Source organism: Lingula anatina, chromosome 6, assembly GCF_051362555.1.
Source record: "Lingula anatina isolate TDL-2025a chromosome 6, LinAna3.0, whole genome shotgun sequence".
Taxonomy (NCBI): domain Eukaryota; kingdom Metazoa; phylum Brachiopoda; class Lingulata; order Lingulida; family Lingulidae; genus Lingula; species Lingula anatina.
The window spans coordinates 23,591,469-23,617,177 of NC_141772.1; the positions used below are offsets into that span (position 1 = coordinate 23,591,469).

General features: G+C 37.3%; 3 protein-coding genes across 4 annotated transcripts in view; 2 read left to right on the plus strand and 1 right to left on the minus strand.

The window, feature by feature from the left end:
• The window catches only part of LOC106179252 (dedicator of cytokinesis protein 3), a 44,752-nt gene extending 34,203 nt beyond the window's left edge, over nt 1–10,549 (plus strand). The window contains exons 38-52 of the mRNA XM_087016071.1: nt 188–248; nt 798–1,043; nt 1,448–1,534; nt 1,791–1,895; nt 2,196–2,337; nt 2,626–2,792; nt 3,088–3,351; nt 3,921–4,004; nt 4,600–4,719; nt 4,929–5,047; nt 5,215–5,314; nt 6,504–6,647; nt 7,191–7,398; nt 7,666–7,760; nt 8,154–10,549. Coding sequence (XP_086872197.1) covers nt 188–248; nt 798–1,043; nt 1,448–1,534; nt 1,791–1,895; nt 2,196–2,337; nt 2,626–2,792; nt 3,088–3,351; nt 3,921–4,004; nt 4,600–4,719; nt 4,929–5,047; nt 5,215–5,314; nt 6,504–6,647; nt 7,191–7,398; nt 7,666–7,760; nt 8,154–8,678 — 2,467 coding nt within the window. The 3' untranslated portion in view covers nt 8,679–10,549. The remainder of the gene's footprint in view (nt 1–187; nt 249–797; nt 1,044–1,447; nt 1,535–1,790; nt 1,896–2,195; nt 2,338–2,625; nt 2,793–3,087; nt 3,352–3,920; nt 4,005–4,599; nt 4,720–4,928; nt 5,048–5,214; nt 5,315–6,503; nt 6,648–7,190; nt 7,399–7,665; nt 7,761–8,153) is intronic.
• A 343-nt stretch (nt 10,550–10,892) lies between these two features.
• Nucleotides 10,893–18,681, minus strand: LOC106161868 (uncharacterized). Of its 2 annotated transcripts, none has more exons than XM_013538941.2 (12): nt 17,808–18,681; nt 16,934–17,402; nt 16,491–16,568; nt 15,949–16,105; nt 15,076–15,556; nt 14,656–14,829; nt 14,295–14,383; nt 13,864–14,015; nt 13,046–13,134; nt 12,679–12,765; nt 12,121–12,355; nt 10,893–11,810 (listed from the first exon to the last, which is right to left on the minus strand). In XM_013538941.2, the coding sequence occupies exons 1-12, from the start codon at nt 18,492–18,494 to the stop codon at nt 11,758–11,760; spliced, it is 2,751 nt and encodes a 916-aa protein (XP_013394395.2). In that variant the 5' UTR covers nt 18,495–18,681; the 3' UTR covers nt 10,893–11,757. The 2 variants fall into 2 exon arrangements, with proteins under 2 accessions (XP_013394395.2, XP_013394394.2); XM_013538940.2 differs by having other exon boundaries at nt 14,650–14,829; nt 17,808–18,680.
• A 131-nt stretch (nt 18,682–18,812) lies between these two features.
• On the plus strand, nt 18,813–20,927 carry LOC106161881 (NADH dehydrogenase [ubiquinone] 1 beta subcomplex subunit 11, mitochondrial). The gene is made up of 3 exons (XM_013538954.2): nt 18,813–19,020; nt 19,724–19,857; nt 20,263–20,927. Exons 1-3 carry the CDS (start codon nt 18,835–18,837, stop codon nt 20,411–20,413), a joined length of 471 nt encoding a protein of 156 aa, XP_013394408.1. The 5' UTR covers nt 18,813–18,834; the 3' UTR covers nt 20,414–20,927.
• Nucleotides 20,928–25,709: the final 4,782 nt, after the last annotated feature.

The following is a 25,709-nucleotide window of genomic DNA, read 5'->3' on the forward strand; positions in this document are numbered from 1 at the left end:
CACTTGAGTTGATATGCAGACTAACAAATCTGATGTAGAGAATATGTGAAGTGATCAGAAGTGAAGGGAAACATCATTGTTATGAACTGTATTTGCCTGACAAAATTTGAGCAAATATGATGGGTAAATTAGAATGGAAATTAGAAAATGTTTTCGAAATTCAGAGAAAAAACTTTGGTCATTCCAGAAATGTGATGATGGGAGATGAGAACAGAGACAAGAGGATGACTTGTACTTTTAACCTGTTGGTAAGGGGCTACAGGATGATAACCATGGTTACAGTAATGATTCTTTTCATTGGGGAAAATCATTATTCTTTCATAAACAAAATTTTGGAATAATTAAAAATATACATCTGTGTAGCATTTGCAGTGCTTTTATGAATGTAGAATAGAACTATAAAGTAGCCTGCTTTAAATTTATTTGCTACCATCCAATAGGAATTTTAAGAATTTATAACTTAAAAAAAGAAATGCAATGTAAAATTCACAATTTTCCCCATTGAAAAGACTAAGTCATTACCCTCCTTGATAGGTATGAATTTATATTTCATGGTGTTACTGTATTATATTGAATATCCCATATTACAACACTGCAGTTACTACTGGTATATTTGAAGTTTATTTCAAACTGCTGTTTAAGTGCTGCGGACTGTACCAAATAAGATAAAAATTTAATCATTAATTGTCCAAGATGACAGCTCTTCTTGTTTTATACATATATTTTTAAAGTAGTCTGCATTTATACTTTTATTTGAAGCTAATTTCTGACTAAACTTTCTATTTTTCATTCTGCAGAACTTCTACAATAATGAAATTCAGCGGGAAGAAATGTATGTGCGATACATCTACAAACTGTGTGACCTTCACCTTGCTGCAGAGAACTACACAGAGGCTGGTTTTACGTTACAACTTCACGCCAGCCTGCTAGAGTGGTCTGACACCATGCTTCATGCAGACCACAAACATCCTCACGCTGAGTTTGAGTGGCGGAGGAAAGAGGGACTTTATAAACAGATCATAGACTATTTTGATAAGGGGAAAGTGAGTTGTTTGCCGAGGTGGTATTCCGTCATTACTTTTATGTGTGAAACCCAAATAGGCAAAGAGCTCTGGGTGCATCTGTTTTGAGAAACAAGAATGTTAGGAGTGTAAACTAATCTTTTACAGACAGGATGCACATTTAGTTGACTTGATAAAAACCTCTTCCCCAAACAACAAATATTAATATGGATAGAATCTAAATTATGAAAAATAATAATGGATGGTGATTTATATATTTTTTTAAATTTTTTTACAGCTGGCTATTTTCATGATTTCATCTCATGATAAAAAAGTTTTCCATGTTCTTTAGTTTTTGAGAAACAAAAAAGTATTCAAATTTTACTGTTCTCACAAAGGCTAGATGATACAGGACTGAAAAAAATTTCTGTCCCAATTATTTCCAGGCATGGGAGTATGGCATTCCGCTCTGCAAGGAACTGGCTGATTTATATGAGAAAACCTACGACTATGCAAATCTTAGTAACATTTTGGTAGGCTCACTGTTTTCATTTCAGATCTTCAATTGGATACTTGAGTTTGCACATTTTGACCTGATTGGCACATTTTGCTAAGGTTTAAATGTGATTTTTGTCTTAAATGTTTCATCTTAGAATATTTTACTTTTGAACGAAAATTTTTGGCTGTAGTAATTTAGTTTGAGAAAGATAAAAGGAAATTGTATGAGATTCTAAAGGAATTCAACTTTCATCACCAAATGCTTATTTGATCTTTTTCTTGAATTTTCAGAAAACCCAGGCTCAATTTTTTGATAAAATCTTACATGAGTTGAGAGCAGAATGCGAATACTTCAAAGTGGGCTTCTATGGCAGAGCTTTCCCTATGTTCTTGAGGGTAAAAACTTGTTCTTTTTCTTTTAATGAATTTTTCATTGTCTTAGTAGATACATTTTCCATGACAGAAAGCACCTGTTTATGGCATGGCTGCTGTATACAAACATTTTAAGCATAAAAATCAGATATGATTCAAAACAATGTCTCTGTCTTTCAGAAATAAAATTTTATAAAATTTGTTTGTGTGACTTAAATTTCATTTCATCAAAGATCCATATTTAGATGTTTGGATATTTCATGTGTAATGAGGAACAATATGGTGCAATGTTAAGCAAATTGTTTCACAAATTCTTCCTTTCAGAACAAAGTGTTTGTATACAGAGGAGAGGAATATGAGAAATTGTCCGCGTTCAACCATCGTCTGCAGCGTGAGTTTCCTGCTGCCACCATTATGAGCAGTAACACACCGCCAGATGACAGCATATGTAATGGAGACGGACAGTGTATCCTTGCTGATGTGAAGCAGAACTGTTTTATTGGCAAATATATAGAAAAATAGTCTGGTAGATAAAAAGTTTAGAGCAATATATAAGCTGCACCAGATTATTTTTAACACCATGAAAAATCAGGCAATCATCACTTTTGGCCAATTCATTAAACTGAATTTACTTGGTTGAATAGAAGACAAATAGAGTTATAAGAAGAGCAATATATACATTTGTACAAGATATATATGCAGCAAGTGCAACATGATTGTAGATGTGTTTTCTTCTTAACTTTTGTCTTCTCAGACATTCAGATCTGTAACATCAAGCCCATCCCGTGTGACTTGGAGGTGTTTCGTAGCCTGTCTGTGCCACAAGCCGTGAAAAACTTTTACAAAGTCAACGACATCAAGACATTTCAGTACTTTGTTCCATTCCATAAAGGAGTCAAGGATAAGAATAATGAGTTCAAGGTATTTGAAATTTTGGAAAGTTTCTTTTGAAGTAATGAAATATCTATAGTAAATTATAAGGGATAACAACTCTTCATACGAGATGTATATTTTGCAATAAATATATTGTAAACAACTCGTAGAAATATAATAAATTCTGTTTTACTACCAAAACAGTAGCTATTGCAATTATTCTGGAAGATTCTTAAGAGATTATTTTAGAAAAAAAGCAAGGACTAACTTTGAATGTCTGAATGATTTAATGCAAATTTGCTGGCTTATGAAAGCAATTCTCCCATAAGACCCTCTGTTTCAGACTCTGTGCCTAGAAAAAACAACTTTAAAAACAGGCCACTCTCTGCCGGGAATTCTGCGCTGGTTCGAGGTGCAGGAGATAAAGACAATAGAGCTCAGCCCCATCGAGACGGCCATAGACACCATGGAGAACATGAACAAGGAGTTGCGGAATCTTATCAGCCAGTATGGCCATGAGACCACCCAGAGTCTTAATCCACTCACCATGAGACTGAATGGGGTCATAGACGCAGCTGTTAATGGAGGCTCCGCTAAATACCAAGAGGTGACTTTGTTAAAAATACAATTATATAAGTTCAGGGGAGGATCCAGAGAAATTTTCTGATGGTCTTCCCAAATAACTTTTTGATCAATCCTCCATTTTTGACCGTCTTCCCACAGAAAAAAATGAGATACCTATCAATGTGAACTTGAAAATCTGACCATCTTCCGGAACACCCGAAAGATGGCCAGTTCGCCCCTGAAGTATATACATTTTTTCCATACTACTGCATAAGGGGATACTTGTAGTTTAGTATTAATATGGTTTTTGTTGTCAGTCTGTATGTATGTCTTTGATGGTGTGTATTTAATAGGAAGAAAGAAAAACATATTTTCTAAGGAGTGAAATATAAGAATATGTTGCGGGTTGTGGAGTGGAGAGTAATGCATTACATATATGCTTAAAAAGTTACTCAACTTTATCAATTTATATTTCTTACAGATGTTTAAAATTTCAATTTGCCTACATTTTAACGGATTGAATACCAGAATACCATTTCAGTATTGATGAAGATATGCTATTTTAATAATACATTATATTTTTAAATCATTGCCAAATTTTTCTTCCCCCAGGCCTTCTTTTCAGCTGAATTTGCAATTCAGAACCCAGAAAGTCTTCACCATATCCCGGTGCTGAAAGGACTGTTCCAACAACAGGTAGGACATCTTTTCACCTTGAAGTCTGAATGAAGAAAAGCAACGGCAGATCCAGAGATATATTCTGACAGTCTTCTAAATTATCTTTGTTGATCCATCCATCTTTTTTGATCGTCTTCCGACAGAAAAAAAAATAGATACCTGTCAATGTAAACTTTAAAATCTGTCCGTCTCCCAGAAGACCAAGAAGACGGTCTCAATCCACCCCTGAAAAGCACTTATTTAATGTCCATATTGTAAAAAGTATTTGCAGTCTCTTTAGATTGTGATTTCCAGTTAAAAGATTGTGTTATGAATTTTCTTACTAAATGACATACCAAGAAATAAAGCATTTAGTTAAAACAGTTACATGCTTTTCATGTATGAGAAGATTTGCTACTGTAGTGACCTTGAAAAATTAAACTATTGTCTGTTGTTAATATGGAAGCATGGACTCTGCACAGTGGGAGGAGACATTTCATGGTGCCCGTGTTGAATATGTCTGGCATCTGAGAAATTTCAGTCATTACCTCAAAATTAATGGATAGGATTAGGATTGGAATTTGTCATGGTTCTTCAATTGAAACACAAAATTATTTTTTGCCTGCTGTTTCAGGTGACCCTGTTGGAAGATGCTCTAGGCATTCATGGCCGCTTGGCTCCAGAACAGGTGCAGCCATTACACAACCGTCTGGTAGAACTGTTTGCTACAATGAAGGAATCATTCAGATCTACTGTAAGTGTGCTTTAAGGGACATTTGAGTAAATTGCTTAAATGAAAAAAAAAAGATTTATAACTAAATGCTTCTAAATGTACAAATCTATTCTATCTGAAAATACAGAAGACAGATATACACTATAATTTTCGAGTGTAAGTCAGATTACTCTTCTTGAATAAATGAATCTGATGTTAAATGCCTCGTGGGCAATTCCCTCACTATTTAGGGTTCCCCAATGATGACAAGACACGCCACTGTGAGGAAGAAGTCAGATCCTCTCCCTGATCTCCCAGGTCAAATACTCCAACCAACCAGCTTAGACTCCGGGGGCTCACCAAGGTCAAGGTCAGTTGAACAGTCTGAGCAGTCCTATTGAATATGTTTTACAAATTTTCTCTTACGTAGATATTGATAGTTTCAAAAATAGAATGATTCAGAATCTTCTCTGGGGTTAAAATTTAAGTATAGATCGGACCACAGCACTTGTAATGTAATCAACACTATCATTTCAGCTCATCATTGACACCAACGCCCCCTAGTAGTAATCGTTCCTCTGGTGTCTATGGTGATATTCCAGAGGAAGAAGAGGATTTGTATGCTTCTCCTAAAGAGGTATGTGCGAGGTTATAAACACATGCCCCTTGGTTTATTTACCCTGGGAGTGGTTTCTGCCAAATGATAATTCAGTGCCAGCATTAGAGGTAGAGGGACTTGCTTGAAACTTTAACTGCCATTAACTGTGATCAACTTAAGAGTTAACAAGTCAAAGATTTGAGCACCTGTTTTAGAGTTCTCTATTTCTTATCACTTGGATTACTTGAAATTAACAGTCAACTAACTGCACCTTCACTTCAGCACATTTCCCATTTCATACATTGACCTAGTGTAGCTGTATTACTGAACCTTTCTGTTGTATTTAAATTTCCCTCATCTGTGATCATTGGGCACATGACACCCTGTGATACAGTAAACTGTCAGGGGGTGCTCTATTCAGCATATGTTTTCCACTACCCTTCGAGTTCCAGGGTGATGGGAATTATATGTTGGTTTTCATAGGGGACAGCCCTGTGTCCAAATATAGGGATTTTTTGGTGAATTTATCTGAAAAAGAACAGGTGCTTGAATCATTTCATCAGAGGAACATGATTTTGAAAGTCTGACAATTACACTGTATTGGAATTTTTAAATATCTATAATGACATTTTGGGAAGCTTCTTGCTCTCAGTCAGCTTGGAGATGGCTAGCTGAAAATTTTAAAAGAGCTGTGCGATTCTGTCTTGACTAATTTTGTGCTGCTCAAATTTTAGACACAACAATCACGGCCTGTTCATTATGCATCTCTTAACAGTGTAAGAGCTTTGGTATTGAGACCAAGAACAATCTAACATTTTCACCATTGGTCTATGTGGATCATCCCAGCCCTGCAGGGACTCCTGCTGAATGACACGTCTCTTCTTGGCATTATGTAGAATATAGAAAAGGTGGTGATTATGCGAGTCCCTTGGAAGCAAGAGGAGACATGTCAGACAGTTATGCTGATTGTACTTACCAAGCATTCCTACAACTTGGATGGATCTTCTTCGTTCAATGATGTTTATGGGAATGGAGTCTAAGATGGATGGTCAATTGTGATCCAATTACCCCTAAATTAACCTTGTATGATAGCACAAATTTAGCATCATTTTCTCCCAGCATAATCCTAGATTGAACAAAACCAGCCTGGTACTAATATAGATCATTGCTTTACTGCTAATAACAATACAGGTGCTTTCTTTCTTTCTTTTCTTTCTCCCCTGTGTAGTCAGCTAGGCAGAGTGTAGTGGCTAGCAAACGTAGTATGTCTCCCGTGATAGAGAGACACAGCACGGGGACACGTAGACCCGCCAACTCCTGGCTAGCACAGAGACCACAGTCTATGAATATACAGGAGAAATTTGAACCCAAGGTGTGTAAGTTAATTAATGGAATATTATGACTAACTGTGCATTTTTGAAGCATATGGTGTTGGAGAAAAAGAAAGGAGAAATTAAAGACCTTACATCTGGCATGCCCTTAGAAATGAAACTTCTCAAACCTGTTTTCATTGTCACTCGCTGTCTCCAGTTTATGCACACTTTCCTTAATATTCCTGCTTCTTTTCTTTCTAGTTGTGATATTTCTATATCTAATAGCTAAGATTCTAGAGGGTTGATACATATTTATAACTTATAGGGTTTGTCTTCATAACATTGAAGATATTTTATATATTTTCACTTTGATTGGAAATGGTATTGCTACAGACCTGGTAGTTTATGATGCAGAATGTTTTGATTTTACTGAAGACCATAATAATTTTTTTTCTTTTGTTAGATTGATCAAGCAACTAAAAATTGATTATTCTGAAAAGTTTTTTATATTTGCTGAGTATATCATAGAGATCCCTCAATATATTTGATTACATACATGTACATTTATGATTACTTGCTGCATGATGTTTTCACTTTCTCAGCCACGTCCTGCACACAGACACTCCAGCGAACCCGCCATATCGCCCGCGTCACAGCCCTCAGTTAATGGACCTCCACACAGAAGAGCAGGCACAGTGCATCAGAAGACTGGCAGCACCTCTTCATCCTCAACGCCATCTATCTCCAGCACTGAGAGTGGCATTGATGTGGCGCCACCTATTCCCAAGAGGCACCAGTCACCAAGTATAGGTACCATGGGTAGAAATAAGATTTAAAGAAATGAGAATTATAAGTTCCATACTTTTGCAGAGTATTTAAGTTTTCACACCTCAGTTATGCATGATTTTATACAGCATTGTTACTGAGTGTTATTGTTTGGATAGAATTCAAAGATGATATTTATCATAAAAACAATATGTTATTAATTTGACTTAATGAGGTTTCCCAAACTTATGCACGTGAGTATCATATTACGAAAATAATAAACAACATGTTCCTTTTCTCTTGTCTTTAAAGATAGCGGAAGTAGCAGCAGGAAAATGGACTCCAGCTCCTCAGGGGATGGGGATATGGTTTGTCCTGCCATTCCAGCCAAAGTTCACAAAACACCAGTGAGTTGTCTGCACCACTCATCTCCCACAACATTAGCAGCATTACATTTTCTTATCTGCTAACATTATTACTTTGGCAGAAGAAAATAGATGTACTTTTCTGTCAATATTTCATTGCTTACATCAAACGTCTTGTCCAAAAATTTTAAGAGATTGATTGTAAAGTGAGGTAAGGCCAGAGTGAAGAAATCAGATGATGTCATTGAACAGTACGGCATTGTTATGAAGATTACTTTGACAATTAGAGTGTATTAAGTGATTCCTTAGTGTCGTGGGCATGTCTGCTTTTAAAAGTCCACATACTGAAGTGTATGCTGTTTACTTGTTGCTACCCATTTTCTTTGTAAGATTATACCAGTTGTCTATTGATGATATTTCACGTTATTCTTCCAGGACTCATCTTCCCCTAAGACCCCAGGCAGCAGGCCTCCCCCAATATCCCTGAGGAGTAAATCCCAACCATCTATAGATACAGGGGCACCTGCTCTACCCCCCAGGGACAGTCCCAGGACTAAAACCAGGCAGGTCACTCCCCCACCCCCTGCCTTACCCCCCAGGGATGGACACCATACCCCACACAAAGAAGGGGGAGAGAGTACCTTCCCCAGGTACGAGCACCCTAAATTACATCCCACGTTGTCCAATCCTAAAACATCGCCAGAAGGTCAGGGGTCAACGGTCCCGCCTCTACCTCCCAAACCAGCCAGTTCACTGAGGTCGCCGCCAGCAGTGAAGACTGCAGCGCCACCTGCAGAGTCAGGGGATGACAGAGGTGCACCGTCCCCATCTGAGACCACGACTTCCCAGGGTTCCATAGCACCACCACCATCAACGCCCCCTAGGAGTGTGCAGGGACATGGTAGTGTTCGCCCTAGGCCTGCGCCAAGACAGAAGTCGGTTGATCAGTCGCCTTCTTGATGATTGTAATATAAAAAATTTTTTTAAAGAATTGAAGAAGTGAAATTTGCCTGGCAACTAGTTATTACATATAAAGTTCTAGATTTTTGTACTTAAGCTGAACTCTTGTCAAATTAATGAGTCAGTTTTTCCCGATAACACAAGCCATCATTGTAGCACTCGGCGCTTGTTGACTCAACAGTGGCGAGTCATTGCACGTGCCTCAAAAATTATGTTTGTTTTATGGAGCAGTGAAAAACTTCCCAAAAAGTTAAGAAGGCCTGGTTCTGTTTAGCAGAAGTTTTAATGACTGATAGAACTTTTCTGCGTGCTTGAAAGTATCAGTGTGTATTCTGGAGTGACATCAGTGGAAATAGTGACATGTGATAAAAGATTGACAAAGTCATATCTGCAGTTGATCCCTGTACCTGAAAATTAGTTTTTAGTTTTCTTTTTTTCCACTCAAAATACATATACTTTAACCATTTTTTGTGCTGATGTTTGTAGATTATTTGAAATATAATTGTGTTTTATATTATCAGAACTTGTTTTCTAGGTTTCAAGTAAAATATCTTCTTAAGCAAACAGCTTTATTATTATCAGAACGATTTCAGAAACCAGCTGGGATGGTTTTTGTGAGGTATTACAATGTTGAACTTGTAACACACATATTTTACTTTACAAATGATTTTTCACCAAGTCCATGGATAAGAATCCAAAGAAACGTGTTAAATGTAGATAATTATTTGCAGAGAAGTTTAGAAATAAGAGTTTAGAAGTGGTGTTGCAGTTTGCTATTTCAGCTGCTTTATGCAAAATATATATGCATAGAAGATGATTATTGATTTAGCCAGATATCGCCCTGTGTTATTTATTGCTGTCATGTGATGCATGTTGTTAAATTTTTAAAACAAGCAGTTATTGTTAAGCAAACGTTTTTGGAGAAAAAATAATTTTAAGAGAAATATTTGAAGATGGTTTCACGTGATATTTATTTACCTTTTCTTTAGCCTTGAGAAATTATTTACACGAAAGATACATGTGACATCAGTAAAGTTTTACAGCTGCCGTTGTCCCAATTTTCTATTAATTTATAAAGCTTAGCTGAAATTATTTGAAACTAGAACTATTTTATATTATATGTAACATGATTTCAGTGTAGCTATGAAAATGTCCTGTTAATTTTAATTAAAATGTATTCCTGTCAGTTGAATTGTAATCACATTTGAGTTAAGATTTTCACCGTATTTTCTTTGATTTAACAGCTTGTCACCAGGGTAACCATTATTGCTACAATTAGATTTATTGCTCACTTTAAAACAATGCCATATAGTGTCAGATTTCATGCTTGGCATGTTAATTTTTTTTAGTATTTTCTGAATAAAGAATTATGGTGAGGTACTACAGGAAGTTATGAAGACAAATTGGTTTTGAGAAAAAGTAAACATACTTTTGCAATTTGTGAATAGAACGAAGTAGTGAACTTCTGGAGATGATACCAAATGTGGTGAATCAATGTTCAGAACTATCTGAAACTAAGGGTAAGTTGCTTAAAAAGACTTGGATATAAAAATGACCTGTTTTTGTCATTTGGCCATACCAAAGAAGTAGAGAAACATGGTCTTTTCATTAGGTCATATAGTGAAAAAAAAAATTGAAGGCCCATTAGATTAGTTGTAAGGGCAAGCGAAAAATACCGTTAGCAAGTTTAAATGTTAATCAGGTCGTTCAAACGAATCGATGTACATGTACGCATGTATAACGGACACGCACGCTACTTTCAGAGGTCTGACATCAATTTTTAAAATACATTCCACAGTTACACTGTAATATTTATACACAACCTATCTGCTCACCAATAATACAGTGGAATAAAGATGATCTTAAAGATATTTCTTGATGTCATTTTTTCCCCCTTTTAGCAGAGTTGTATTCAAAAACTCTGTAAGGTCTAAGTCGTGCAATTTTATAAGTTCTTTCAATTTATAAATGGAGAAAAGGAGGTCAGGGTGGATATTAATGAAATGAGAATAGTCAAAGGGCTGAGCTGTTGAAAGGCACAATGTACTATGATAACCTATCATACCAGAAATTAAAGATACCTCTAGTACACTATAGTACACTGAACTCGAGACCTTTACATTGCACTGCTCCTCACACATTGTATACATATATCTAATAAAACAAGTTTACTAATGTGTTAATCCATTAAATATGATTGACAAGAACACAAACTGATAATAAAATCATGGATATTTAATGCAGATCTTTCACAATGACAATACAATGTCACATCAATTGAACAAAATCTCCCACCAACACTTGGGGCGTACCCTTTAGTAAGGTACTGGGAGGACGACGTCTCTTCTAGCAGCACTACGTTTGGTTGTCCTGCAACAGTTGATGGATAGTTTGTTACACATAAAACCTTGTATATGCCACAGATTCCACATTAGTAATAGCATAGAGTTTCAAGTTGACGTGGGGCGCTTTGCACCCCTACAAATCAATACCTGATCATCCCCTTTGCTGATATGTCGTAATACATGTACTGTTATTTGTACTGTTATGTTCTTTTTGAAGAATTCAATTCACATGGTTTTATTTGAAATCAAGGGTGACCCACCACGGACCAAATTCAAGCACAAACTTAATGTCTTTGTTTCTTTCTATTTAAATACATTAACTTTATAATTAGTTCATCTGAACTAAACCCTAAAACTTAGAGGAAGGAAGGAGACTTAAAGATTGGGTGTCCTACTGCTTGCATGGAAGACTGGTTCATTCTGAACTAATGCAATGGAAATCACCTACGTAGGATGTTATGTAATGCAGACTCAAACTCTCTTCCGTACCCATGGGTGAAAGTCGTAAAAACCAAAATTCCTGAAAGTGTAGCTTGCAATTTCTCATCATATTTAGACCATATGCAAAAAAACAATCAAATGGTGGACGGAAAATCCCACAATCAGACAAAATCCTGCAAACTTTCACCCATGTCCATATTCTGCTAAATCATCTGATACTCCTATTGAAACTGGGGCTATTTTACGAAACATGTTGAAATGTCTACATTGCAAGGCCATGCACAAAACTGCCTTCAGTCATCCTCTTCACTCTCCTCTTCATGTAACAAATCTTTCAAAGCATTAACTGAAAATAGGGACAAAGCCATAAGGCACAAAAAAGAAATGCACAAGATGGGAAGTAAATTGTTAATTCAAAGACCTGTCATCTACTACTTAAATGTACATGAAACAATTATTCTTGCAGATCCGAATGCTGTTTTTTTTTTTCAAAAAAATTTTAATGTAAAAGATCTGAGGCAAGAGACAACCATGTACTCACAAATGGACTACAAAATGCCCAGAGCACCTTCTAGAGTTTATTATATATATAAATTACAAAGTCTCAAAATGCAAAACCAATAACATAAAGAAAACAGATATTAGTAAACAGGTACCTTCAGTTTCTGGAATTCCCACATGATCTTTGAAAATCAAAGACAGGGAAGACAGAAGTTCTAAGTACTGATGCCCAACCTCCTTACGGTGTTCTTCAAACAGCCTATCAGAGCTGGCCAATGCATGCAGCAAGGAGACTCCACTGCGGAGTAGGTACGGGACAGGTTGGCCTTGATGAGTGTTGGTGAAGACCTCTAGCTCACTGTGCATCATCAAGACCACAGTACGGACCACCTGGAAGTGAGCAAAATTGAAAGTACAAAAGGACATGATCTCCAGGCTCACGGCTGCCATACGAATGCTGAATGAATTCATACTCACATCTAAACCACAGAAGACAATATTGATGAAGTCAAAGAGTAAAGTGCAAAAGTACAGGATATTCTATTTCACCAGTTAATTAATTATTTTTATTTTTTGTGGGTGGGTAGGTGGGTGGGAGGTCAATTTAACCGAAGTTTTCAGGTTTAATTTCTTTAGCCGGGGAACACTTAAGAGTTACTCAGACACTTAAAATTTTTTGAAATCGTCTAAGATACTTCAGCTGAAAACCTTACCTCCACACTACAGGGACACTTGGCTTCCACTAATAATCCAGTACCACTTGGGTGGCTTGAAGCTATTGCACAAAGTAGTTCTATGATCTAGAAATTGATAAAAAAGACTTCACTAAAAAGAAATAAACAACACTTTTAACAGAAATTAATACACATTTAAGTAATTTCTCCCTCTCACACATTCATACAATCATCTTTTTCATGAAAAGTAAATGAAAGTTTATGATCAACCCTAATTACCTACCTAACCCTAATTGAAATAAAACAAATGCACTGCTGACAAATTTAACAATGAGTCAGACATGAATCACTGGAGATCTTTCAGCGATCTAATGACAGTGATATAACGCCCCACTCCCCCACCAACCTTGGTCCTCAAGGCAGTTCTATCTGTCACAGTGAGGTCTTCTAGAGGTTGTCCACCCAGGTTATAAACAGCAGCTAACACACAGCTATCTGGAAGAACAGCAAGAGAAGAGAACCACATGTAAGGAGTGAAGGACCTGACACAGCCAGTAGTGTGATATAACATAAGAGGAAAATATAAAAAGTGTGTTATACCATAACTGGAGTAGCGCTGGCAATTTTTTTCTCTTGGCCAATTCACAACTGTTTCATCACTTTTTTCTCCAAATGGTTTAAATTTGACTAAAACATGTCAAATCAACCCTCTTTTGTTTAGCCAACTTAAATCAGTTTAAGCATTTGGCTAGTGTTAGCACTATACCCCACCATAAGAGGAAAACAGAAATCTGTTTTGACCAGATACCTAGCTATCTGACCCCTCACATCGCCAGCACTTTGGGTCACTGACACTCATCTCTCAATTGAAATGAAGATCAGTGGTTGCAACGTTGGGTCCTTGCTTTCTTACTTTCTAAAACTAGACTTATATTTTCATCTTAAGTGTTAGCTACGAGCAGTTCATATTTTATCTACTCTGCTGAGTCGGATTAAGAACATGGGTCTGTCTTGAAGGCTGAGACACATGGTCAGGTATTATTTAATCTAAGAGCTTCAGGTATGCTTCAACAAATATGAATTCATTGAAGAATTGATGTTCCCAAGATGATTGTGACATTACATCATGATAATAATTAAGGGTGAAAAACTTGAGCCATTAATGGCCATAAAACTAAATTGACATTATTGATAATTTCTATGGAAAAAGGCATATACCCTTACCTGGGTTATACAGGCTGTGAGCAGTTACAAACTGCCTACAGGACACTAAAAGTCTCAAAAGTTCCAAGGCTCTGGACATCACATTAAGACCAGGCTTGTTTTCTGGACTAAGACAGTTGAATAGGATTCCCTTTGATAGAACTGGTAACAGTCTGAAGAGAGAGAGACAAAATATTTTTAAAAGATATATAACGAGTGAGAGTAGAACTGTGTACATTCGCCATAATACAGACAAATTACTACTACCAGTTTCTTACGCAAGTGAAATGTAATCCACAAGTCATAAAATAACCCCAAATTAATCACTCACAATAAATTCAGTTATCAACTAGTAAATGTTGACTAAAGCCAGTAGTTTTCTCTAACCCATCAGTCCCACTTAGCAGCAAGCTTATATGGATAAATTCACAAACTATGACAACCCTCCTCACCTGTTCAGTTGTCTTGGTTCACTGTGTCTAGATAAAGCTATTAACACATTCAATGAAGCCTCAACTATTGGCTCGTTTACTGGACTATTCTGTAAATGAGGAGAAAATTGGTTTACCATCAAAGTCGTTAATGAATACATTTTATGTACAGAAATCTGGGATGGCCCTTAAAAAATACCTACTTTGATTCTTAGGTCACGAGAATTCTGAAGTCAACAACATTCAGCCAATACATAAAAATTAACAATGTACTGGAAGACAATTGCATAAGATCGCTCACATGGCATTTTAATGTCAGTAACAAAACTGTACGTTCTAATGTCTGATTTTCCATAAACTCTCCAAGTCTACTTACACTGACCTGTGCTGGGTTAGCTAACTGTATCACCCGGCCCAGCAGCTGAGAGTCTGAAAAGTGAACATGTTGTCCACCATTGAGACTGAGAGAGGAGCTCAGTGTACTGCTGGATCTGTTTCCACTACTGGGTCCTGTACTGATGTTCCCACTGGTACTGCTGCCTCCATTACTAGCTTCCTGTACAGGACAAAAATAAGACATGTTTATGTGTACCATTCCAAAAATAATATTTTATTGTGAAAAAAAAAATAGCCCATATTTATGTGTACCATTCTAAAATAATCCTTCATGTGAAAAAATGACCCCATTTGAAACCAAATCCAGTGCATGAGCTGCTATAAATTTTGGGTCATAACAGTGGCACTACATTTTTGACAATGACAATGACCTTGCATGTTTATGACTATAACAATGGCCCTGTACCTTTTTGGGTATAGTCTCCAGCACAGTGTTAAGAGGCGCGGCAACCACATCCACACCCTTGGGCTCATTTTTGGTCTGTATCAACTCCTGGCGCACACGCTCACTGTAACACACCAGCTTGTGAAGTATCCTCAAGGAACTCAAAGCCAGTCTTTTTATAGTCCCAGGCAAACTTTCACCAGCCAATGTGAACCCCCTCATAGAACTGCTTAGAGAGTCTATAGATAAATTGTCCAAACTGCCAGATCTTGAACTATGGGAGCTACTGGAGGTTCCACCTGTGATACCCTGTCTCATGTTGATGTAGCACATTAAGTAGTCTTCTATTATAGGAAGGAGCAGGGCCTCTCCCCCTCTGTGGCTGATCTGGGGCGGGTCTATGTGGGACTGGAGTAAATCTCTCACGGCCTGAACTGCCAGGGAGTAATGTCCAGAGCTGACCACTCTCTCTGGTTCAGGACAGGAGGGGACCTTGGAGGATCTATAAAGATAAATACTCTATTTGGGAGGGGAAAAGAATGACATCCTATCGAGATTTTTGTGTCTAAGCCAATTTTCTTAGAGAAAAAACAATTTCTTCCTACTAAAAAAAAACATTGCTTGATCCATCCCATCCCAGCACTTGGATTTGGTGCTTTATACCATTTCTAATTCAATAGTTTGTTCCAAGTGCCAGGCCAGACATTTTAGACTGCGGTCTCTTTCAGAAGGAATTATGGACATCATGGACATTTATCTAAGGATTTTTTTATCATTTTAAAGGTCTGAATTGGGATAGATTAGTAGCTGTGTCGGATATTTAAACATAAACGTTTAAGTCTGGGCATTTTCAAACATGTTAAGTACACCTTTAATAGATATCACAGTACTTACTTCTTTGTTTGAACTGGGGACCACAGACTCCCTCTGTCTTGTTTAGTGTTCACAGCGGTGGCAGCGGGTGGGATGTTCAACAATCCCACAATGCTCTCTGTGGACTGGCTGTCACCAACCATCAACTTTGACAGCACCATGGAGCCAGAGGCGCAGCCTTCAGTAATAAAATCAAAATATGATAAAGCAAGAGAAACTTTTTTTAAGACGCTAAGCACATTTTACCTGTGAGGTAGACATTTAGACAGTTCGTCAAAAGGTTTTGGATCACTTATCTCACAGGTAAAAAAACACACTTAGTCTCTTAAAAATAATTTATTCATTTTTTCCATCTTTACACAACAGAGTGGTCAGCAAATTTTACTGAAGATAAACACTGCAGAATGACATTTTCTCTTTCAGTAATTTTGAGAGAGAGAAAGGACAGACATGATTCACAAAGCATCTTTTGTTTATTGCTCAGCATATATTCCCCTTGATCCTTTGCTTAACTTATTTCAAGGGCACTTTTAAAAATATCAATATCAGCGTCAGTTTTTTACCTCTAGATACATCTACCTTCAGCTTCATCCTGCGTGTTCTACCACACCTCTCTGGTCCCGTCATGGTGCTCCTGTCCTCTAAGAAATTAATTCAACTTACTTAATTAAATGAGTATATAAAATGTTCCAGCATGGAGTAGAATAGCAGATGCAAAGTAAATAAATTGTGTTAACTTATCGAAATTCACTTGATATTTCAGTTATAAACTTGAAGTTGGTATTAATGAATATTTCAAAAACTTTCAAAACATTTAAGAAAAGTCAAAGTTACAACAATTAACCTCCAAATCTACTTTGTAATCATTATCTTTTTCTACAACCAGTCCAGGGTTACTACTCATTAACTGGGTAATACAAAATCTTCACTGGTTTTAATTTGGTTTTATTTTGTATCATTTCATATCATTATATTTTGTATCATTTGCTATCTAAGCAACATTTACCTGCTTTCATGGTCCCAGTAGCAGCCTGAACAGCAGGAGCACCAATATTACCCTTCAGTCTCTGGCTGGGAGGCGGGGAGTGGAAGGTTTGGGAGGTGGGGAACACACTCCCTGGGGGACTGTCTTCAGTTTTAGGTTTTTTACTTGGGCCGGGACTGACGCTAGATGTCACCACTGGTCTTGGACTCTCTAGGGTATTCTGGAGACCTTTCAGTCTCTGCTCCAGGTTTCTACACACAGTCTGGACCTCCTGGATCTCTCTCTCCTTGAACTGAAGTTGAGAGGACAGTTTCTCCACATCTTTCTGTAACAGGCTCTCCTTTTCGGACTTCTCCTGTGTGTGTTTTTCCACTAGGTGCAGCTTTTCTTGTCTCAGTTTTGAAAGCTCGGCTTCCTTTTGGTTCAGATTGTTACGGAGAATCTGGATTTGGCCATCTTTTCCATACTGCTCTTCTTTTGCTTTATTTAGCTGGAAAATATTTTCGGGAATACAGATTAATTAGACACTGGTGCAAAAAATTTCTTAAAGAGATCATGATCAAGATTTCAAATATTTTCTCTTATCGTCCAACCGTCTCCAACATAATCTAATTCTTTATCTGTCCCAAGTTATGTTTAACACAAAATCTCCTTTCGACATTATTAATGACATAAATATAAGTTCCAGAGGAAGACACATGAAAGCAAACCAACACTGCTGAATCTAACCAGCTTCCTCTGGCATTGGCTGAAGGCAACTGCCCACATATACAATCACTGTGCAAATATAACTGATTTTAACATTTATATCATAAACATGAAATTCACGGGCTATCACTCCTACTGACATTTCTGATATGCACTTGCTGTGTTAAAGCATGAAAGCACAACCTACCTCCAGTTTAAGAGCTCCCAACTCCTCTTTAAGGGAAGCATTCTGCTTCTGCAGTACATCACCAAACCTCTTTACATCATGACCAGGCAAAGACGGAGATGTTTTCCCACTGGAAGGACCAAGTGTGGGCATCTCTTTACCTGATCCATCTGCAGTACATGGCTGTGTAGGACTGAGGTCTTCAATGGGTAATGTTATATTTGACTGCACAGGATGGTGGTGTGTGCTATATTTACCACTGTGTCCAGACATGACAACACTGCCCTTTCCTATTTGACTCCCACCTCGAACATTAGTTTGTCGTAATGAAGCCGTTGGCTGGGCTGGTAACGAACTTTGGTAACTTGCTTGGGGGACTGATGACGGTTGTGTGGCACGTGTGTCATGGCTTGGTTTCTGAACTTGTGTGGGCGGTTGTTGGGAGGCCAACAATTCCAAGTCATCTAGTTGATCCTGGGTGAGACAAAAGTCGTCCTCTTCCTCGCCCCATAGCTGATCTAGGTTACCTGAAGTGCCATCGGCGACTTTTCTCCTCTTGTCTGGTGGCGGATCATCGTCTCCCTTGCCAACGCTCATTGCGGTTAGAACAGCACTGTTATTACTTTTCGCCGCAAGCGGGATTCGGGCTTGGTGATAGGAAAAAGAACGACGCTGTCCTATGCCACTAAACAGAGGATTTGCGGCCATTATTCTCGGTAACAGATAAACCTAAATGAAGCATTGTTACAATGAATAAAATAAACCAATTCCTGCTTGTGCATCTCTGTTTGAATAGGCCTTAAACAGCTGCTTAACAATTTGTGTTCAAAAGTATACTTTCATTTCGGTCTTTCATTTGCCGCCATGATGCTGCATTGCTTCATGGGAGAATGCGTTAGCAGTTATTTTTAATAAGATAGTTTTGTCATTATAGGTAAAATACATGCTTGATAATTTGTGCTCTTTAATATATTAATGTTATATAAATATCTTTGGTCTAATTTTTGAATCTCTTTTATTCGTGAAATTGTCTCAAGAAAGTTTCAAAATGGCGTCGCTTCTTCGGTCGTCTCGGCGGAGTGCTGTTCTCATAAACTTTTTACGCACTCAGGGGCCGTGTCATCAGTCAGTGTGTCATATTCAGACGTCTAAAAAGAAGAAAGATGTTGGTACGGCAGAAGGAATATTAGAAAAAGTAGACCCTTCTCCAGTAAATTCTTTTGAAAAGCCTAAGGTACTGATATATTTTTGTGCATATATCTGAATCTGAGCTACACTCTCATGTTTAGTTGTACTCTGATTTGCTTAAAACTGTGTGACTCTTTTCGTCACTTTCTGATAATTCAACTTGATACAGTATTGATTCAACTTGATAAAGTCGAATTGTCGAGAAATACCAGCGTCTTGCATTGCTTGGCCATTCTGAATTGTGAAACCCAAATGTTAAATTCAGGTCATTCCACAGAAAGGGACTCTTCGAGTTACTTACGTTTAATATTTATGTGATATTTATTTATTATTATAACTATTCATATATATTTTGATATTTGAATCTCAGTGGGTCTGAAACCCTTTTCAAGTTACATTTTATGAATACATGTCCAAATAACTGTGGAATATATTTTCATATCACAATTGGTGATGTTTTTGCTATTGAGCATTTTGAAATAGTGCATCAGCATTCACATAAAACATGTATACAGGGCTTGACACTAACTTTTTTCGATACTGGCCCATGATATGGGTAAATATTGCAAGGATGATTTGACACATGACATTTTACTTGGTCTTCGGGCCAGTGACCCCATCAATTCAATGGCCCTAGGTTGGTTTTCAGTGGGCCAGCGGGCCACCCTTAATGTCAAGCCCTGGCATAGTGGGGGGAGGACATGTATTTATCGAATTTATTGTTTTAATTGAATTCTTTTTCTTTGCAGAATGCCATCAATTTTGGCTTTAGTCTTGATTCAGAAAAAGAAGCCAGCATGGACTATCAGCTCACATTGTTCTGTATTATTACAGTAGCTGTGGTTGGATCAGCTTTTCTTGTTTTGTATTTGCCAGATAAAAAGTAAGTTTTTTATCACAGTTAAGTCACCATCACATGAAAGTAGGCAAAGATTAACTTAAAAATTAAAGGAATTTATAGCAGTTAACTTATTTCCTGCAAATGATTCTTTCAGCACATTTTATAATGAATACAGTTGCTATCCAGTGGTTTTATATTGTCAGTGGATTACTTCAAAATTATTACTAGTCCTGCACAATTTTTCAGCCTTGGATGGAAAAAATGGTTTCAGAACCTTTCTCTCCCATTTTCAATTAATAATTCTACCTTTACTAAAACAAAGTATTTCTTAAAATGATAAATAATAAAATTGAGGAAACTGACTAATAACAGAAAAACTTTGTGAGGAAAATTCATTATGAAAAATCTGCTTTCTTTTTCTTTTCCTTTTTCCTTTTATTTTTTCAGATTAAAATATTGGAGTCAGAGGGAAGCTTATTTAGATCTTTATAAACGAGAAAAAGAAGGCCTGCCTCCGATTGATAAGAACTATATACCAGAAGACCAGATGGTTCTACCATCAGAAGAGGAACTAAAAAAAGTGGAAATCATTGTTTGAATTGAAAAAAAACTTCACTAGAAAAATCTATTTATAAAGCTGCTCATTTGAAAGGATTTTGTGAAAAGAAGTGTTGGAATTTCAGTAATAAAATTGTGCCCAGCACACTGGACCTGGCTTATTACAGTCCTCAACTTGGAAAGACACAGTGTCCTTGATATGTTTGAAGGTGTTAAAGTGACAGCCACACATTGCGTTTAAATCTTTGCATACCAATTACCAGTAAGCTTCAATCTGGACAGGTTCTGCAGGAAAGTATTGTCTTGCAGCAAAAGCATGTTTTTATGAAATACAACTGATAAGTGCGCGTCAGATTTTTAGAACAGAGTGAGTTTTTGATTTGAGTAGCATTTGCAGCTTCGAGGGACTGTGACACTTTCGGCAGGATTGTGTGTGCATGCGGGCCAAACCTTGTGTGGTTGAATCTGGTTTAGACGGTTCTATATATGCACTTGTTTTGAGGCGATTTGGATTTACACATGGATAATGTTCAAAATAAAAGTTACTGATTCCATTATTGTTCTTGCTCATGTGGATGCTTGCGATTGACTGCTGCCAGCACTTACCATTGCACTGTGGCAGTTAATGCCACTTACAGGCTCAATTGGAATTAACTTTAGACGAATCCCTCTAAGTGCTTTCTCAAACTCTGACTGATGAAAAAATTTATTCATAAAAAATATACATAGCTCAGCAAAAAGTTACATTTAAAATGTACCTCCGAAATTCTAAAGAAAGCTCTTAGAAATCAAATGTGAAATCACTGAAGTTTGATACTTTGAAAATAAAAATAAATAGTGTATTCAAAGAGAAAGCAAAATTAAGAGCTGGAGTCGAAATGAGAAACGCCTGTAAGCTTTTTAAATACTCTGCTGCCATTAAATGTTAAATATTCTTGAAACATCTGGCAATGTCGGAGATGCAATTTTCCATATTAATGCTAGTAGTGTTGAAAAGTTTTTGGCACAGGACTATCTTGTCAGCTAAAGTGAAATATTAATAGTCCTTTTAATTCAAATATTCAAGCCAAATTGGCTCCATTTGGACATCCTTGGGTCCGTCATGCCATGGACCATGAAAGTATAAATCGTGAAAGTATAAATCGTTTAACAAGGAAGCCAAAATTGTTGTGTATAATAACTTTATTATCAACTAGAGGATCAGAGAGGCGATACCGCCTCCGAATATTGTACCACCAGCTGGAGCAAGCGCATTCGTATAGACCCCCACATACACAAAATAAGGGGTGCAGCCACCAGTCTTGTGCTTGACAAGCTGTAAAAATGCAATCAACAAGAATTTTCAAAATATGCAAAAAATATATATAACTAAAAATGGTGCAATCAAAGTTAAGTTCATTGTAAGGTAGGTCAAAGGTCAATTTCAAGGTCACAGTAAATTGCCAGTATATGACTTCCTATCCAACTTCAATAGTAACTATGGACCTATCTCTGCCAGTTTTGGAGATAAAAGGGAAGCAAAATTTGCAAAGTTCAGTTCATGGTGAAAAGTAGGTCAAAGGTCAATTTCAAGGTCACAGTAAGATTGCCAGTATATGACTTCCTATTCAACTTCAATAGTAACTATGGACCTATCTCTGCCAGTTTTGGAGATAAAAGGGAAGCAAAATTTGCAAAGTTCAGTTCATGGTGAAAAGTAGGTCAAAGGTCAATTTCAAGGTCACATTTAGATTGCCAGTATATGACTTCCTATTCAACTTCAATAGTAACTATGGACCTATCTCTGCCAGTTTTGGAGATAAAAGGGAAGCAAAATTTGCAAAGTTCAGTTCATGGTGAAAAGAAGGTCAAAGGTCAATTTCAAGGTCACAGTAAAATTGCCAGTATATGACTTCCTATGCAAGTTCAATAGTAACTATGGACCTATCTCTGCCAGTTTTGGAGATAAAAGGGAAGCAAATTTTGCAAAGTTCAGTTCAAGGTGAAAAGTAGGTCAAAGGTCAATTTCAAGGTCACAGTAAAATTGCCAGTATATGACTTCCTATTCAAGTTCAATAGTAACTATGGACCTATCTCTGCCAGTTTTGGAGATAAAAGGGAAGCAAAATTTGCAAAGTTCAGTTCATGGTGATAAGTAGGTCAAAGGTCAATTTCAAGGTCACAGTAAGATTGCCAGTATATGACTTCCTATTCAACTTCAATAGTAACTATGGACCTATCTCTGCCAGTTTTGGAGATAAAAGGGAAGCAAAATTTGCAAAGTTCAGTTCATGGTGAAAAGTAGGTCAAAGGTCAATTTCAAGGTCACATTTAGATTGCCAGTATATGACTTCCTATTCAACTTCAATAGTAACTATGGACCTATCTCTGCCAGTTTTGGAGATAAAAGGGAAGCAAAATTTGCAAAGTTCAGTTCATGGTGAAAAGAAGGTCAAAGGTCAATTTCAAGGTCACAGTAAAATTGCCAGTATATGACTTCCTATGCAAGTTCAATAGTAACTATGGACCTATCTCTGCCAGTTTTGGAGATAAAAGGGAAGCAAATTTTGCAAAGTTCAGTTCAAGGTGAAAAGTAGGTCAAAGGTCAATTTCAAGGTCACAGTAAAATTGCCAGTATATGACTTCCTATTCAAGTTCAATAGTAACTATGGACCTATCTCTGCCAGTTTTGGAGATAAAAGGGAAGCAAAATTTGCAAAGTTCAGTTCATGGTGATAAGTAGGTCAAAGGTCAATTTCAAGGTCACAGTAAGATTGCCAGTATATGACTTCCTATTCAACTTCAATAGTAACTATGGACCTATCTCTGCCAGTTTTGGAGATAAAAGGGAAGCAAAATTTGCAAAGTTCAGTTCATGGTGAAAAGTAGGTCAAAGGTCAATGTCAAGGTCACAGTAAGATTGCCAGTATATGACTTCCTATTCAACTTCAATAGTAACTATGGACCTATCTCTGCCAGTTTTGGAGATATAAGGGACTAAATGTTATAATTTTGGAGTTACCATAATGTGCCATAAATTTCCTACAGAAAAAATTAATTAAAATAAAGAAAAGGTCATTTTGGTCAAAGTTCTTGAAATGGGAGGTTCTCTGAAGTTGCAGAAGTTTAAATTTGATAAAATAATGTCATTTTTGACCACAAGTTGTCTGCTTTGCCAAGCATTATGTTTTATTTTTCCGGAGTTCAAAATTTATTATCCATTACCGTACTGCACATTTTTACGGAAGCCGACTGGTGCCATATGTTGAAAAAAAAAATTATCTCGAAATTTCGAGATAGCATTTTTTTTGTTCAAATTTCAAAATACTATCTCGAAATTTCGAGATAAATTTTTTTGCTCAAATATCAAAATGCTATCTCGAAATTTCGAGATAATTTTTTTTTTGTTCAAATTTCAAAATGCTATCTCGAAATTTCGAGATAAAAATTTTTTTTGTTCAAATTTCAAAATAGTATCTCGAAATTTCGAGATAATTTTTTTTTCTACATATGGCACCAGTCGGCTTCCGTACATTTTCCTTTCACCACCAATATGTACTTTCTGATACAGCGTAACTCGAAAACCGTATGGAATACAAAAAAACTGAGACCACCTCCAGTGTTGGGCTTTACATGCTCTACAAAATGCAAAAAAGAATGGGTCTCTAGCATTAACGGTTCCCGAATTAGAGACAGTTTTCAGTTTCGGTATCTTATGGCCGCTACTCCTGTGAAAATGCACCGATTGACCCCAAATTCACGGAGATGAAAGATGACCTGAAGGGTAACACTTTCCAATAATATTATTGGTTAAGTCTGTGTGGCGTCTGAATAACAGGGCAAAAAAATTTTTTTTCGTAAAAAATTTCATTTTTTTGAAAATTTTGACCCATTTGACCTTGAAGTAAAGGTCAAAGGTCAAATCCGAGGGTATATTTGAAATCTACACATATGACTTTTGGAAAGCCGTCTATAGAAATTTTTCCCGTAACTCCTTCTGTAGGGTAGATAATTAGCATTTAATTTTGCCATTTTTAGACAAGGGTGCATTGCAATGAGTGCCACACCCAGACCCCAATACCGACAAAGCCCAAATTTTACGTGGAACGAGTTGAGATTATAGGTGACCTAAATCCATGAGATGGGTACGGGGGCCCTTACCGTCTAGGAGGAGAAGCGGTAACGGTAACATGGCGGCGGAGCCGGCGGAACGGACCGGACGGGACCGAAACCATGTGTACCGCCAGCGCTAACGCTGGTGGTAAATTTTTTTGTTCAAATTTCAAAATAGTATCTCGAAATTTCGAGATAATTTTTTTTTTTACATATGGCACCAGTGGGCTTCCGTACATTTTCCTTTCACCACCAATATGTACTTTTTGATACAGCGTAACTCGAAAACCGTATGGAATACAAAAAAACCGAGACCACCTCCAGTGTTGGGCTTTACATGCTCTACAAAATGCAAAAAAGAATGGGTCTCTAGCATTAACGGTTCCCGAATTAGAGACAGTTTTCAGTTTTGGTATCTTATGGCCGCTACTCCTGTGAAAATGCACCGATTGACCCCAAATTCACGGAGATGAAAGATGACCTGAAGGGTAACACTTTCCAATAATATTATTGGTTAAGTCTGTGTGGTGTCTGAATAACAGGGCAAAAAATTTTTTTTTCGTAAAAAATTTCATTTTTTTGAAAATTTTGGCCCATTTGACCTTGAAGTAAAGGTCAAAGGTCAAATCCGAGGGTATATTTGAAATCTACACATATGACTTTTGGAAAGCCGTCTGTAGAAAATTTTCCCGTAACTCCTTCCGTAGGGTAGATAATTAGCATTTAATTTTGCCATTTTTGGACAAGGGTGCATTGCAATGAGTGCCACACCCAGACCCCAATACCGACAAAGCCCAAATTTTACGTGGAACGAGTTGAGATTATAGGTGACCTAAATCCATGAGATGGGTATGGGGGGCCTTACCGTCTAGGAGGAGAAGCGGTAACGGTAGCCGTCCGGCGGAGCCGGCGGAGCCGGCGGAACGATCCGGACGAGACCGAAACCATGTGTACCGCCAGCGCTAACGCTGGTGGTACAATTAAAATGTCACACAAAAAGAAATGCCAAGATGCTGCTGCCAAGGCAACTTGTGAAGTTCATCAACAAAAACTGGGTTCTGAAACGAGTCATGAAGTTCAGCCCATAGTGATGACTCAAAACTTATGGGAGTACTATGAGGCAGTCCTTCGCTATTATATATTCTGGCATAAATGCAGTTTTCCGATGCAGTGCTGGGCTCAGTAACTCGAAAGCAATGCAAATTGTGACCGAGCACAAGCGTCCCTATTCTATAACTCGGGGA